Below are 14,980 nucleotides of genomic sequence, written 5' to 3'. Positions count from 1 at the left end.
TGAATGTTTACCAACGGTTGAGGATGCACTTATCTTGGTATGGTCGCTTCATTCTGAGACCCCTATTTTGTACATGGAGGGCTGCCGCTAATCGACCCTTCATCGCTCACAGGGCGAAACTGGGATTTGGCCGCAAAAAGGCTGGCCATTCCCACCCCACTTTAGGAGCCCTAGAACATGAAATGCTTTTCATCGTGTACGAGCCCAACAATTGGAAGGATTTCAATGTATTACAAATTTAATCTACTATATAAATGGTATTTTTTTCCAAATTGGCAATTCACTACGGCGAGAGTAGTCTAGTGGTCATGATGTCTGCTTTACATTTACTCAAATGTTGAGCGCAGAAGGTCGGGAGTTCGATCCTCCCCTCTCGTAGCATCTATAATCTTTTTGCACCTTGCAACCCTTCAAGTCTGCCTGAACGAATCCCTCTTTTCTCCCTTTTTTCTTTTTTAACTTTTGAATCATGGGGCATGCAATCTTGCGTGCATACGTAGACTAGGAAAGCCTGCTGCAGCGTACATTGCCACTTCACCAAGACCTTTGTACACTTGGATGGGGTATCTATCGGTCATAACATTCTCCCCTCCTGCCATAATAGGGTTGCTGCGTAAAAATGTGTCTGTAACTCCCCGGAAACGCTCCAAGAACCAAAGTTAATTCCTATCTGGATACCAAGCAAGAGAACCAAACGCAAAGAATGCAATTGAAAAACCCGCAAAGGAGCGAGGAATCTGCCAAATGCCCTCACTGACGTGGGCGCGGCGGCTGCTGGTGCTTCACCGTCCAACCGTGCACGCTCCGTCGCATACCTAAGGTCTTCCTCTGTACTCCAGTAGTACTTTGGACTTGGGCAACAGTAGTGGTATGCAAGGTCGATGCTGCACGGAATCCAGCTGTTAGCAGGTTACCGGTCTTGCGGTGGTATGTTATCGGGCTGGTAGGCTCCTCGGCAGCCTCTTCGAATTCCACTTGTCCCAGTGCGAGTTCGTCATCTGGCTTCACCGGCGAGCTGGAGTGGAGGATGTAGCGCGTGCTTGGATCCTCTTCCCCCGATTCAATGGCCGGCTTCTTAGGCTTGCTCATCATAGGGGCATTGCGAGGTCGGTGGTTGGACATGGTTGGAGGTTGGTAGGTGCGGTTCGATCGTTGTGGAACGTTGGAGATGTCGTCCAGAGGCCTGTGTCTTGAGCCAGAAGACTGAGAGCGCAGTAGCGACGGCACAGGCATTACTAGCGGCCCGGGTGTCTGAAGGGATGTGGGAGGCGTCGTCACTGAAACAGCCGAAGTGTCTGAGGCTGCTGGCTCTGGTCTCTTGAAGAAACTGGTAATTGCGCCCTGCCCAGCAGCACGTGGCTTTTGTGGTCTGCCGCGTGTTGCCTTGGACTCTTCCACGTCCACTCTCTGGAAATCCCTATACGCTGCATTTCCAGCCGACACCGTGGATGCGCTTACAAGCGGTTCGACGGCTTTGGCCTCCTGCAGGATTTTGTGCTGGGTCCTGGCAGTGGTAAAGCCAGCGTGACCACTCTGTAAAGTGGTTGTCGCCACCGAGAAACTTGAGGCGGATTGCATTGTCGTAGCCGCCGTAAACCCATCAGACAAATGCACAAGCTTGCGTCGTTTGACCCCAGAAGGCTGATGTTCAAACGACAGACTTGGTATCCCTTCGGCCTCAATGTAATCCCTGGTAGGTGGATACTTATCGTCTTCAACGCTCTCAAGGAGAGCGCGAGCGGCCTCGACCTGGCTGCTTGAAGGGCACGGTCTTCGAAGAATGCGCGCTAAGTCAGCGATGGCCGAGCAGCCAATTGATGGCCCCGTCTGGCTGAATAACTTCTGGACATCCGGCGATGAAAGGAATGAAGAAAGCGTTGTCTCATCTTGGCCGGCCTGTTTGACGGGGCAGCTCAAGTAAAGCAGGGCTTTGGCTCGCGTCATTCCCACATAGAGCAGGCGTCGCTCCTCATTGTGATCTTCTGCTCTTGAATGGGGGATCGAGCCCTCGTACACAGCGGGTATAAAGACAACGGGCCATTCGAGGCCTTTTGCGGCATGGATGGTGGAAATGGTGACCTGGTTCGGTTCTTCGCCATCCGGCCTCTCTACCTCGGTGGAAAGCGCTACGTTTGAGAGGAACTTCGACAAGAGATCGGCCGCAGTGTCTTCTCGTTGTTCGACACCGTCCACGACCGGTAAGGCGTCATCAGATATGGTTTCCCCATTAGCAACGGCGGCCGCCATTTGCGTCGCTTGGATGCCTAGCTCTTCAATATTTGCCCACCGATCTTTCCAGTTCTCAGGATAGGTTTTCTTCAAGTATGCTTCGAACGATATCTTCTGTAATACATGGGTGATCAAGTCCCATAGGTTACAATATCCGCCATCTTCTGGGAGAAGCTTCGCACGTGATGTCAGGATCAGGTTCACGAAGACGTCAATGCCTTTCTGCGCCTGTGAGGAGATCTTTGTCGCTGGTCGTTTTCCTCCTTTGGCAGCATTGTGGAGCAACTTCCACAAGGATGTCTTCTTCTGCTCAGCCTCTTCCAAAAGAGATTTCACTGTGACCTCCCCGATTTTCCGGGACGGCACATTGAGGACTCGAGCGAGAGCATCATTGTGGTGAGGTTGGTCGATGGCACGTAGATAGTCTAGGATAATCTTGACTTCAGCTCTGTCGAAAAACCGTCGGCCCCCAACCATTCGATAGGGTATACCTGCTTTTCCAAGCTTGCTTTCGATGGATAGCGACAGTGAGGCTGATCGAAGAAGAATTGCATAGTCATGGAAATCCAGCAGTCCGGCAGCAAGCGTTCGAGAGCGCTGAATCTCTTCCACGATCCAGTCAGATTCCACATTCGAATCGGCAAGGTGTCGTAACGTAGGTTGTTCTCCTACGCAGTGCGTCGCTTGCAAGGACTTGCTAGGTCGACTCTCGTCTTGTTCGATCACCGCCATTGCTGAGCTCAGAATGCATCCGGATGAGCGATAGTTGTTCTCAAGGTTGATGACAAGGGAATCAGGGTAGTCCTTTTGCATGCGGTGGAGATTCTTAATCTCCGCTGACCGAAAGCCGTAGATGCTCTGATCAGGATCTCCCACAATGGTGATTCGCTTCCTCTTTTGAGCCAGGAGCGTCATCAGCTCGTACTGGACATTGTTTGTATCTTGGTACTCATCGATCAAGACAGCTTCAATGCTGGAGACACAAGCAGGATGCTTGCGCAGAAGCTCCACGCAGCGTAGCAGAAGATCATCGTAGTCTAACAGATTCGAGGCCTTCAACGTATCCTCATAGTCACTGTATACGCACGTGAATTCGTGCTGTTCGGCTTTCTTAGTGGTCCTAGCGAATTCGTCCACGGTGGTCCCTTTTGCTTTGAGACTAGAGATTCTTGATCGTGCAGCGCTGGGGTCCAGGGTGTAATCACCTCGTTGTATGATTCGTTTGATTATGGCGGTACTATCCGAGGTGTCCGCGATTCCAAAGTTCTTGTCAATCCCGATCTCCTGTCCATATCTTACAAGAAAACGTCGAGCGACTGAATGGAATGTTCCTAGTATTAACTTGGCTTCAACACCTTCTCCCACCATCCCGCGTATCCGTTCCTTCATCTCTCTCGCGGCCTTAATCGTGAAGGTGCATACCACGATATTCCAAGGCTTGAGACCCTCATGATTGATGAGGTACGCGACGCGTGCAGTTAGTGTTTTGGTCTTTCCGGAACCTGGAGGAGCAAGGACTTGCACCACAGAGGCGGGCGAGGTTACGGCACTTTTCTGAGCATCGTTCAATCCATCCAACAGTGAGTCCATCTGGAAAAGTCCTTGGGTTGTGGTGCGCTCGATATATTCGCGCGGTCACAGTCGCGGATGGCCGGCCTTGGTTCGGAAAACGCGAATGCACGTGATGGAGACAAGTTAACCGTTTTGGGCCTACTTCCCAAGTCATTTCTTAAGCTTCAAGATCAACCTTGGACACTTGGAACCTTCAACTGCTCATTGCATCCTATCTAGCCTATCAGAAGTCGTTTCTCTAATACTGTAAACACAAAAGTACATCTAGAGTCCAGCAAATAATGGATGCTAACAGCCATGGATGGCCAACACGTCCGCTCCATGTACTCGGCACCAGACAGCTGCACTGTAGCTAGCCGAGCACTTCCATCTCATCTTTCGTCCTAGGGGATGTCCATATCAAAAGAGGCTGTCGAAAGTCTCAAAACCTCCTTCCTTATATGCGCAATAATATCACCAGAGATATCTAAACGGTAACAACTGAAATATGGACTCCTCGTTAGATGTTGAAGCTTCAGAACATGGACATGCCCATGATGACCGGACGCAACACGCCAGATGCCTCACTTCATCGCATCACAGCAGTCATACTAGCGAATCGTTTTCGATATTCCACTCGGAATAAACTGGAATACGTCAACCGAGAATGAGGATATGGCCTAGCAACCCAAACATAGCAGGTTGGCGCTATCGGCTTCCGAATGATGAACACCGAAGCGATCATGCACTCGGTACGTGTGGATCCTTCAGACTAGACACTCTACGCCTATGATGATCTCGTATGTGGCAGAGATTCGCCACGCACTGGACGCAAATGCCAAGATACGACCGCTTCGTATGCGGTGATTGGATCTTAGACGTGCTTCCGGTAGGCGTACGTTTCAGGCTTTGAGTAACCGGACCTCCCCGGACTATTGTTAGTACTGCGAATACGAGCTCATCTAGGCGCAAAACAAGCGCGGGTGTATACTACTACGTCTCGAGCCATGTTCTTCGTGGTGTTCCAACTCAACAGGAGCGTTGGCAAACACGAGGCAAGTCATGAGATACGCCGACTTGTGGTTTCAGATTCAGCTTTGTCAGGATTAGATCCACCACTCTACGAGGATCTCATAAATGCCGTCTACCGGTCACCAATGTAATTCTTCCTGTGACAGTCCTCCCTTAGGTGACTTGAAGAAGTCGACTCCTGTCATCATCAGTTCATTATGTTGCGAACCATTATCACTGCATTGGCTATCTCCTCCACTGCCGTTAACGCAACTGCAATTCACGCCCACCAAACGGTCGTGAACGGTCCATGTACAGGAGCCAACGGTGTCAAGGGTGTGTGCGTCTCTACGGGCTCCTGTGCCAGCGACGGAGGGACGTATATCACGGGCGCCTGTCCCGGCACCCCTGACAACATCAAGTGCTGCACCAAGCCTTCCTGTCAACGGGGTAGTCAGAGCGGAGCCTGTCGTTGGACCGACGAGTGTGCCGGGACGGTCCTGACAGGCCTTTGCCCTGGGCCATCAACGTTCAGATGTTGCCTAAGTGGGGAAGCTCCCCCATCCGGACCTAATCTTGGGGAGAAGGTTTTGCGGAAAGCTAAAGAGGCTGAAGGCATACCATGTAAGTCACTTGTACACTAGCTACCGATGCCCTACTTACAATACGACAGACCAATGGGGTGGAGGTAATTGCAAAGGCCCTACCGGAGGAGGTTTCGACTGCTCAGGTCTGGTTTCATGGGCTCTCTGCCAGGTCACTGGTCGAGATTTGTTCGCCGAAGGCCTCAGAGTGACACGGGAGATGTACTGCGCCAGTGAAGCGAAGCTGAAATACAAGTAAGGATGCATTGTATACGGAACATGATCGGCTCTAATGTTGGCATGCAGAAAAGTATCATGGGCGCAGCGTCGTGCTGGCGATGCTGTCTTCTTTGGAGGCTCCCCGAGTGACGAGAATCGGTGCAACTGCAACACGGACAGACAGGGCATTCACCATGTTGGTCTGATGATGGACTCAGGTTGGACTATGTGGAACGCCTTGAAGACTGGAACAAAGATCCGAAAGGATAACTTCAGAAACTGGGATGAAGCACCGTGTCCGTATGTGATCAGATTCTAACTAAGCTCGGATGATTGCCTATCGTGGCGAATGCCGCATTATCGAGTTGACACTTGACAGCTCAGAACAACATTCACCTCGCATGTATTTCTGCCTGTCTGGTGCATGTTGACCTTTTCTTTACACTTGGGAGCTGGGAGTATAGGTGATGTTTCATATTTCATATGACCACTAACGTGTTTCCCATGCGAGCTGGCACCCCCAAGCGAGCTGGCACCCCAACCAAACTTTTTGAACCTGACAATTTCTAACCACAATGCCTCAACAACGCAATACGCAAAAGTGCTATAACAAGGCTGACTTATAGCTTGCTCTATTAGCAATTAAGAATAATGAGATTGAAAGCGAAAAACGTGCTGCCGCCATCTATAATGTTCCTCGAAGCACTATTCAAGCCCGACGCGCTGGAGCACTCTCACGACGCAACCGCGAGCCCAATTCAAAGAGGTTGACCAAGCTAGAAGAGGAGTCTATTGTCGCATACATACTTGATCTAGATCTAAGAGGAATTAGGGCCACGAGGACTATGGTTCAAGATATGGCCAATGATCTGCTTACAGAGCGAGGCCAACCACCTGTAGGCCACCACTGGGTTGACAACTTCAACAAGCATACACCTGGGATCAAGCTTTGACAGAGCCATCCGTACGATTGACAGCGAGCTCTAAACGAAGATCCACGCATTATAGGCCCTTGGTTCTCACTTGTCCAATCTATTAAAGAGAAATACGGCATCCAGGATGAAGATACCTACAACTTCGATGAGACCGGCTTCATGATGGGTCAGATCAAGGCTCAGATGGTTTTCACAGGCTCTGAGAAGCGGAGCGCTCCAAAGAGAATCCAGCCAGGCAACCACGAATGGGTTACTGTAATCCAGGACATCAGCGCAGCAGGCTAGGCAATCCCATCATTTGTTATCTTCGCTGGCAAGGTGCTTATCTCTTCCTGGTACCACGATGTACCTCGGGACTGGGTCCTTGAGGTTAATCCTAATGGCTGGACATCAAACGAGCTTGCGATTGCATGGCTAAAGCACTTCAATACACATACGAAGGCTCGTAGTGTAGGCTTATACAGGCTACTGATTGTCGATGGCCACGAGAGCCATCAGTCATTCGAGTTTCACAAATTCTGCAAGGAGGAGAAGATTATTGTTCTCTGTATGCCATCTCATTCGTCGCACATCCTGCAACCGCTTGATTTAGTATGTTTCTCGCTGCTAAAGTGGGTATATGGAGATGAGATTTCAGTCTTGGCATGGTACAGCACCAAGTATATTAAGAAGGAGAGCTTCCTGCCAGCCTTTATAAAGGCCTTTAATAAGGCCTTTTCTAGAGATCACATCTGTGCAAGTTTCCGAGCTGCTGGACTAGTCCCATACAACCCTGAGAGTATGTTATCAAAGCTTGATGTGGTCCTTCGTACGCCTACACCTCCAGCATCACAGGACGCCATATAGGAATCTAAAACACCATGCAATGCCCACGAGATAGAAGCTCAATCTACACTTATTTACGATCGGATTCAAAGGCATAAAAGCTCTTCACCTGCTTCTATCCTTGAAGCTATCAATCAGTTTAGAAAAGGTGCTGAAAAAATAGCACATAAAATGGTGTTGATGCACAAGGAAATGGCAGGGCTTCGAGAGGTAGCTGAGGCTGCAACAGAGAGAAAAGGGTGTAAAAGAAAGTATATCTGAACAGAGAATACACTTACTGTTGGCGAGGTACTTGATTTGATTGCTCCTGAGATAGTTGGTGAGGAGGGAGAGGATAAGAAGCCTGCAAAGAGGGTTTCAGGAGAGAGGTGCTGTAGACGTTGCGGCAAGACTGGCCACAATGTACACACCTGCAACATAGAGATTGAGGATGGAAATAATAGCGATATGTCTGAATAATACTTTAGTATCCTGCAATTTACTCTATCTTGTTGTAGTGTTGAGTTATAGGCTTGCAAAGACATGTAACTTGGTTGGGGTGCCAGCTCGCTTGGGGGTGCCAGCTCGCATGGGAAACACGTTATATTAGATGCTATTGGAAGGATTTTGGCTAAACCTCTTTAGTCCGCATACACATTCCAGCATGCCTTTACCTGCCAGCGTTCTACATTACCCCACCAAAAATAGTTCGGTTCCTTGTCTGTCAATGCATGTATACTGGCAGAGCGTTCCTTACCAACGCCAATTCGATGAACGAAAATGGAAAGCCATCCGGATCGCGAGCCCCATAAGCATGAGCGACATCATCCAGACTCGAATATTCGCAGAAGGGAGCCAATTGCGAGGCAAGATTACACAGCATCTATTAACCGTGGTTATATGAGATGCGAGGGCGCAAATTACGCACTGGAGCGCAATACGGCCAATTGAACACAGCTTTGCACTCAAGGGGTAAGTCTATAAAGTCCTCGCGCAATCTCTGGAGGTATCTCCAACAAATTCTTTTCACAAGAGCACGCCACCAGATCAGTGGGCTCCTTCCCGAAAACATTCACAATGAAGACGACAATTCTCCTCTCAATTTTCACCGCTGTAGCGGTCGCCTTGCCCGCCCTTTCAACGAAGGAACCAAGTCTCAGCAATAGCATCATCGCTCGCGCACCCAAGGAGGCTCAGGCACGGATCAGCAATGTCAAACTATCCGGCAATGGCTGCAGCTTCCCCGACCCAGAGAACACATTACCCATATTGACGAACGACCCGTCGAAGGATTATCACAATTTCACGCTGGCTTTCTATAAGAATACGATGGTCGCTAAGTCCACCCCGGAAAAGTCCACCAAAGTCGAGTGTCGTGCTGCCTTGGATCTTCACCTCCATGAAGACTGGAAGGTCACCATCAACAAACGGTGGGTGGCGAGGGGAACTACGGATGGCCTGAACGGAAACCTCATCAACGCTGTTAGTATTGGGGATAAGAAGGTGAGGCACAGAGTGTGGGCCTGGTGTTACGTTGCTAACATTTTTAAGTCCCTAGTACGCGTTCGACTGTCACCTGGAGGACCAAAGAAGGGAGATTTCGGCATGAGTGCCGGGGGGAATGAAGGCGTAACGGGTTACGGAGGAACGTCTCCCCTCGCTGTAACAATCGATGTCAGCCTCGAAATTTTTGCGAGCCAGTCTGGGGCTCTGAACCTTGAGGCTGTGGATAATTTCTTTGAATACTCAAAGAAGGATTAAGCAAGAGTTTGTGGAATGGATTTGTCGTGTACTTACATAGCAACTGGGAATTCTCGGAATAAGACGCACGGAGTCTAGCAATATAGGAATACTCCTTTTACGGCAAGCGTTGTTTCTGGGCGTACGTCTTCCCGATTTCTCAACGCTTAGAACAGATATCATCATCCGTTTAGCAAAATGAATAGGAGTTCAACTTAAGAACACTGGCCTTCTCTCATGTCAAAGAACGTAGTCACTTCTATTTTGGTTGAACTCTAGCCCTAAACGATATAGAGCACGGAGGTATAATGATAACCAAAGTCTCTGCGCGCTTTTCGGTGGATATGAGAAAGTGAGCGTAATTGTACTCTTCTGACTTAGTGTACTTGTAAGATAGAACGCGAGGGATATCAAAGTATCATTACTGTGCTATGCAACAACAACGAACAATCTTACATACACATGTCCGCGCTACCTACCACTTTTCCTACCTGGGAGACTTGACCAGTCGTCTGCATGCGGAAAACCGCAAACAGTAGGTCATTACGACTTCAGCTGCAGCTACCAGGGTTGCCGTGCACCCCCGCAGTCTCAGCCTCAGCTGCCCAAAATCAGTTTCCCAGCCTCGTTCCTACATTCGCATTTTCACTTCACCAAGACTCTGATTCAAGCTGCGTGAAGTTTCGCAGGACATGAATCCACACTCTTCGATTCGCAGACCCCGAGTTGTAACCCGACCCAGCCCACCAACACTATACTTCTTCGAGGTGTGGGAAGATAAATTGGTGAGTCTACCCAGGTACTTGGGAACACCGTTGCATTGTTCTCACGGTACATAATAAGGGTAATCTGTGCGCGCGCGATGGTCAGTTGCCGTATGATCGTGTAGAAGATTGGCTCAAGTTAGAGGTATAACCCGCCGGTCATTGGGGAGGTTATTATTTTGTGTTTAGTCCAACATGCGAAGGGCACATACAAGACCGATGCAAACGATTCCATTGATCTGGCTCAGAGTATGATACTCAGGTTGATGTACGGGAGACGAATCCCAGTGTAACTCGTTCGCCAGCTGAACCCACTCAGAGCCTGCGATTTTGACCAGCATCCATTTGCAATAGGATGTGGACTGCCAACCTTCAACCAAATCCAAGAAGCATTCCATCTCAATGAAAACTCCGTGGAAGCCATCATCAATAACAATGGCGCATTCGGAAGGTTCTATGAACGTAGCCCCGGGTCGTCAGCAACGGACCTTTTCTGTCTGTCCACCTCATTGTCCCTATAGCAGGCAAACTACTGACCGACCTAAAGCCCTTGTTTTCAAAGTTGGCAACAGTATAAACATCGGTTATGACGCTATGTCCATGACGTACAACATGAAAAGACGAACGACAAGGGCATTCCTTCACGGCTTTTTAGACCATGATTCACAGAGCCTCATAGAGTATCTCAAGACCTGTAAAGATAAGCTACGTTTCGAGAGTCCTTTCTTGTTGCCATGCCGAATTTATCGTAAGCATAGAGCGAAAAGCGAAGCTTATCGAGTTTCCATCGACGACAACCTTCAAAGGTGGGGCCTCACAAAACATGTCAACGACACATCCCGCTAAGCGGTTGCAGAGCCGAAGTTGAGATAGGGTATGCCATCCCTGGAGTGTTGGATGGGACTGCAGACCCCATCTCTCTTCTGAGAAGCGGGAACATAGAGTTCGAGAGAATAAATCGTCGGCTCACTTCCTGTTCCACAGAACTGTGCACAGTCCTCCACACCGGGGCCTTCGGTAAAGAGCTAGGAATATTCCTCCGCAATACTGCGCAGGAGCTGGGATCAAAGCTATATTCTCCTGACAATGATGGGCTGTCGCACAACCAAACCCTGGTCCAAGAGATTGAGTTCACGACAAATCTGTACAGTAGCCTTCTGTCGCAAGCATCGAACTTGAGGACGAGGGTGGAGAATCACATCCAACTTGTCAGTGAAAAGGGATAAGAGCAGCTCCCGGATGCTGACAGGAATCAGGGACACAGTCTTGTTGCACAGGAGGAGAATCGCATCAGTCGATTTGTTGCCGAAGAAAGTGCACGGATTGCTGCAGCTACAAAAGGCGACAGTGCCGCAATGAAGGCCATTTCGCTGGTGACCATGATATTTCTCCCGCCTACATTCGTTGCAGTACGATCGGTTCCCCTCATGAACACAAAGTTCCGTGCTTACAACAACAGACTTTCTTCAGTATGAGTATGTTCAATTGGGAACCACAAGGACAGGATCCAGGACTCGTGTCCAAGTATTTGTGGATTTATTGGGCTGTCACGATTCCCTTGACGGTGATAGTGGTAGTGTGCTGGCGTTTATGGATGATCAAGGAGAACAGAGGATTCAACACGCTTCCCAAGAGACAGGAAGACGAGAAGTCGGATAGGGTTTCTGTGGCTGACGCTAACCACATCACCCCTACAGCTATACTCATGGCGGAGTACTCGGAGGCTCAAAAACAGCAGGTCAGGCCATATTGGAGACGACGGGCTTAACAAGGCACAAATGTAAGTTCTTGAGCTTTATTACAGCATAGATAATGTGAGTTAATACTTCAGCGTCGCTTCAATGTTGCTGTTGGTTCAGGAGTTGCCGTGGAAAATATCCGGTAGGTGTTTCCGAGGACGGTTTCGTGTTCAACGTTTTCCACGGGGGACTGGAGTGAAATCGGCGATTCCGGGCTGCCCACCTTGCGCAAAAAGATTGCAAACAGCGTTTTTCACACAGGCAGATTTGCGGTGTATAAATGCAGGTTGTCCTTTCTTCCTTTCAACAGGCAGACATACCACGTCCCAATCATGGTTTTACGGAACGTGAAACAATCAGGAAAGTTCAGAAATGTCTGGCAGACGTACAGCAATTGATAAGCGATATTGCCACACAGACCGATGTTGCTGACGAAAAGCTCAAGAGAGATGTCACAGAATTGACCGAACCTATAAAGAGTCAGAAGAGGGCAGCGGCCGAGGATCCAGAGAGCAATAGAAAGAGAAGGAAACCATCCAATGTCCATACGGTGGACACTAATGACGAAGTTGACCGTTTGAGGACATCTCTGCAACCAGTAATTTGGCCCTTGAAGCTCGTAAGAGACGGCTTCTACGATTCCTTTGTCAATGCACCCCTCCAGTGCCTCGCCGCTCTTATCAAACCAGACCGGCTCCTTGGAGAGCTGCATAAAGCTATCCAATGTTTGTGGGAGCACAGTCGAGCGCCTTGACGCCTAACCTGGAACTGAAGTCTTGCAAGAGTGAACACGCGCACTCTTCTTCATTTTTCAGCCCTTGTACATGTTACCGATAGAAACTAAGTAATGAAAAGGTGCCGGAGGAATCGCATTTGGAAGAAATCTTCGCACAGGCGTAAAGAAATGCAGAGGTGTGAACGCAGGTTCACTCACTGACGAAGAAAGGGGTTGCTTGCGCCGTGAGACACCTTGGACAGTTCGTAGGCTAGCTATGGATAACGGGGATGCGTGGAGATGTTTGCCACGACATTGTGATTCCTGAACGGCAACCCACCGCGCTTCCATGACCAATAACATCTTCGCCTCATGAACGTAGCGCACTCACTGTCGCGGCCAGTGATCCCAACGTGGACACGGTTCTGGTTCCCAACGAACTTGATTCAAGTAGCTAGTATGCAAGCAGTAGCAAGTTCATCGAGTCGGCAACACATCAGTGCCGACCTAACACTTCACACCTTCCTTTCCAGCAGACTTGCAGTTTTGCCGAGAAAGCCGTTCAGATCCTTTATCTTCCATAGAAGCCCAGTGGACTGTCCAAAGTTCATCGAGACATTCTCCAGTAACATGTTAAGGGGTAATTCTGGCCCTTCATTCTCCCGGCCTTCCGCCCGAGCCTTCTCTTTCCCGCTTTGTATGGCGGCTTGGATATCATATAGCGAAGAGCTGAGCCCATGTCGAGTCTCAATGTCCTTCTTTTCATTCAGAAAGCCTTCTGTAATGTCATCGGTTTCGAGCGCTATCTGCTCACGATCACGCTGAAGCTGAAAGTACTCCTTTCTTAGGCGCTTGTTCTCACTACTGAATTGTTTGAGTTTCTTGACGTTATCAATGCTAGTGTCATTGGCATCCTGGAGCTCGAGCAGATCGTCCTCTAGCTGGTCTCTATAAGCCAGAATGACGTTTCTGTGGTGTCGGATCAATTTGGCACGCGACCCATCATTGACATTTGTCAATTGCTCGGTCATCTTATTGATGCGATGTGTTGTCCACTCTTCCATCAGATTACGCGTCGTATCAACTACAGTGAGAGCATTCACGGCAAAGCCCTTCAGACGCATGACCTGTATGATTTGAGAAGGCCCCGTCTTCCGCCGCTTTTTCGCAGGTTTTTCGGCTGGCAATTTGGTCATAGTCTTCTTCCCGGGGGCACGAGCGCGAAATGGAGGTGTGCGACGCTGCATCGGAGGGATCTCATCGCTTTCCTGCTGCCCATCGTCGAACTCCTCAGGTGAGGGGGATTTGCCGCCACTTTCTTCAGGGCTGCGGCGAGCCTGATCACGTTCCCGGCGAGCCGTATGCGCGCCGTGGTCCTCATGGTCTGGATTCGCCTCTGATCCGCGTCGGCTTTCGGCGACGTCGATACTTTCGCGTTGTATACGACGTGGCTTATCCAAGGCTGGCGTAGACTGCACTATGTCTTCTTCTTCATCGTCCTCGTGTGTCGCCATTACACGGAGCCGCCCTCCCTTGGGAGATGTTGTCGATTCCGGCCCTCTTTGGCCGGTACTGATGGTTGGGGTCTGCTGAAGGAAGGCTTGCGTTGTGGACGCTGATTGAAACCCTCTCGCGCTGCTTTGTTCCGGGGATAACTCATCAACATCATCTTCAATGAATGTCTCGCCTGCCGTCGACTTATTATGCGAAGCCGACTGTCGAATATCAGAATCAGGTTGAGATAGCCCTCGCTCCTTCCTGTTTCCTTCCGGGGCTTGCCCAGTCTGTCCAACCTTCTGATCCAGCCGTTGTTTGCGAATAATAGGTCCGACAGGGGTGACCGGTACGGGTTTCGAGAGACCGCGTGCTTGATTGTCTATATTTGAAGGTGTATCACGGATCTTGGGTGTGCTTGAATCATTTCTTACAGGTTTCGTGAAAAGGGACGCCGGCGCCTCGTGATTGACAACATCCAGAAGTGACAACTCATCTTGCATGTCATCATCTACCTCGCGGACTGGCGAGACGGTTTTCGCAATTCGTATGGCTATTTCGGTCGGGCTTGGGTTCCCAAGGTGGTGTTCGGGGCTGAGTTCGTCCACATCATTGGCGTCTGTTCCCGCTGCCTCATCCGAGCCCCGCTTTCTCTTCCCCAGCTGCGGAGTGACGATTCCTTGCCGCGCTGTTTGAGGCCCCCTTTTGACGGAACTACTCTTAACAGACGCGCTGCGATGTCGCTGAGCGGATCCCGGGCGGCCAGGTGGAGTATTGGCGACAGGTGTGCGTGTCCGCGGGAGCGGAGGCGGAAGCGAAACCTGTTTAGCGGGCCGCGACAGGGCCCCAAGGTTGAAACTGAAGTTTGTCTGGACATTCGCGACGCTATTCCATTACTGATCAGCTGCTGTGAGAAGGGGACGGGTCTATTCGAAGGGAGGGGCGTACCCAGCGCCACGCATACGCTGTTGCCGATGTTCAGCGCGATCTGCATAGTATGTATCAGCATAGTTCAGAGAAGCAAGAAGGGGGATTCCTCACCCAGAGGTGCCATTTCGCTATATTGATGAGCCGGACATTGGGATTTGGTCTAGGGTGGGAGGGTGCTATAGCTACTACGATCATGCGGAGACGCGTTGTTTGCAATGCGGTTGAGGATGACGCGCCTGCCAAGGGTTGACTATACCCAATTCGT

General features: G+C 50.0%; 5 protein-coding genes and 1 non-coding gene across 6 annotated transcripts; 4 read left to right on the top strand and 2 right to left on the bottom strand.

The window, feature by feature from the left end:
* Nucleotides 1-288: 288 nt before the first annotated feature.
* On the top strand, nt 289-378 carry EI97DRAFT_t24. The gene has a single exon. It is a non-coding gene; the product is annotated as a tRNA-Val (tRNA).
* Nucleotides 379-696: 318 nt separating this feature from the next.
* Nucleotides 697-3,839, bottom strand: EI97DRAFT_430445 (ATP-depentend DNA helicase-like protein). Its single transcript, XM_033797693.1, has one exon. It carries the CDS (start codon nt 3,817-3,819, stop codon nt 751-753), a length of 3,069 nt encoding a protein of 1,022 aa, XP_033656904.1. The 5' UTR covers nt 3,820-3,839; the 3' UTR covers nt 697-750.
* Nucleotides 3,840-5,009: 1,170 nt separating this feature from the next.
* Nucleotides 5,010-5,913, top strand: EI97DRAFT_370485 (uncharacterized protein; the record flags this gene model as incomplete). The annotated part of the gene is made up of 3 exons (XM_033795235.1): nt 5,010-5,415; nt 5,465-5,630; nt 5,682-5,913. 3 exons carry the CDS (start codon nt 5,010-5,012, stop codon nt 5,911-5,913), a joined length of 804 nt encoding a protein of 267 aa, XP_033656903.1.
* A 2,121-nt stretch (nt 5,914-8,034) lies between these two features.
* Nucleotides 8,035-9,282, top strand: EI97DRAFT_464648 (uncharacterized protein). Its single transcript, XM_033801429.1, has 2 exons — nt 8,035-8,836; nt 8,885-9,282. The coding sequence occupies exons 1-2, from the start codon at nt 8,411-8,413 to the stop codon at nt 9,092-9,094; spliced, it is 636 nt and encodes a 211-aa protein (XP_033656902.1). The 5' UTR covers nt 8,035-8,410; the 3' UTR covers nt 9,095-9,282.
* A 439-nt stretch (nt 9,283-9,721) lies between these two features.
* On the top strand, nt 9,722-11,642 carry EI97DRAFT_430442 (uncharacterized protein). The gene is made up of 8 exons (XM_033797692.1): nt 9,722-9,858; nt 9,917-9,982; nt 10,041-10,105; nt 10,157-10,332; nt 10,385-10,643; nt 10,694-11,045; nt 11,094-11,246; nt 11,297-11,642. The coding sequence occupies exons 1-8, from the start codon at nt 9,766-9,768 to the stop codon at nt 11,603-11,605; spliced, it is 1,473 nt and encodes a 490-aa protein (XP_033656901.1). The 5' UTR covers nt 9,722-9,765; the 3' UTR covers nt 11,606-11,642.
* A 903-nt stretch (nt 11,643-12,545) lies between these two features.
* On the bottom strand, nt 12,546-14,892 carry EI97DRAFT_430441 (uncharacterized protein). Its single transcript, XM_033797691.1, has 3 exons — nt 14,827-14,892; nt 14,734-14,773; nt 12,546-14,670 (listed from the first exon to the last, which is right to left on the bottom strand). Exons 1-3 carry the CDS (start codon nt 14,837-14,839, stop codon nt 12,807-12,809), a joined length of 1,917 nt encoding a protein of 638 aa, XP_033656900.1. The 5' UTR covers nt 14,840-14,892; the 3' UTR covers nt 12,546-12,806.
* Between the last annotated feature and the right edge of the window lie 88 nt (nt 14,893-14,980).

This window comes from Westerdykella ornata, assembly GCF_010094085.1.
Source record: "Westerdykella ornata strain CBS 379.55 unplaced genomic scaffold EI97scaffold_3, whole genome shotgun sequence".
In the NCBI taxonomy this organism is placed as follows: domain Eukaryota; kingdom Fungi; phylum Ascomycota; class Dothideomycetes; order Pleosporales; family Sporormiaceae; genus Westerdykella; species Westerdykella ornata.
The sequence above is the reverse complement of the archived record's forward strand: the minus strand, read 5'-3'. Positions and strand labels throughout refer to the sequence as shown.

What these genes read in the sequence shown, in the direction of transcription:
- EI97DRAFT_464648 (XM_033801429.1), top strand. Translation starts at nt 8,411, where the DNA reads ATGAAGACGACAATTCTCCTCTCAATTTTCACCGCTGTAGCGGTCGCC. An exon ending in TTAGTATTGGGGATAAGAAG is followed by an intron (nt 8,837 to 8,884) that starts GTGAGGCACAGA and finishes AACATTTTTAAG; the next exon opens with TCCCTAGTACGCGTTCGACT.
- EI97DRAFT_430441 (XM_033797691.1), bottom strand. An exon ending in CAGCGTATGCGTGGCGCTGG is followed by an intron (nt 14,671 to 14,733) that starts GTACGCCCCTCC and finishes GTAATGGAATAG; the next exon opens with CGTCGCGAATGTCCAGACAA.
- EI97DRAFT_430445 (XM_033797693.1), bottom strand. Translation starts at nt 3,819, where the DNA reads ATGGACTCACTGTTGGATGGATTGAACGATGCTCAGAAAAGTGCCGTA.
- EI97DRAFT_430442 (XM_033797692.1), top strand. Translation starts at nt 9,766, where the DNA reads ATGAATCCACACTCTTCGATTCGCAGACCCCGAGTTGTAACCCGACCC. An exon ending in GTCAGCAACGGACCTTTTCT is followed by an intron (nt 10,333 to 10,384) that starts GTCTGTCCACCT and finishes ACCGACCTAAAG; the next exon opens with CCCTTGTTTTCAAAGTTGGC. An exon ending in TGGAGAATCACATCCAACTT is followed by an intron (nt 11,046 to 11,093) that starts GTCAGTGAAAAG and finishes GACAGGAATCAG; the next exon opens with GGACACAGTCTTGTTGCACA.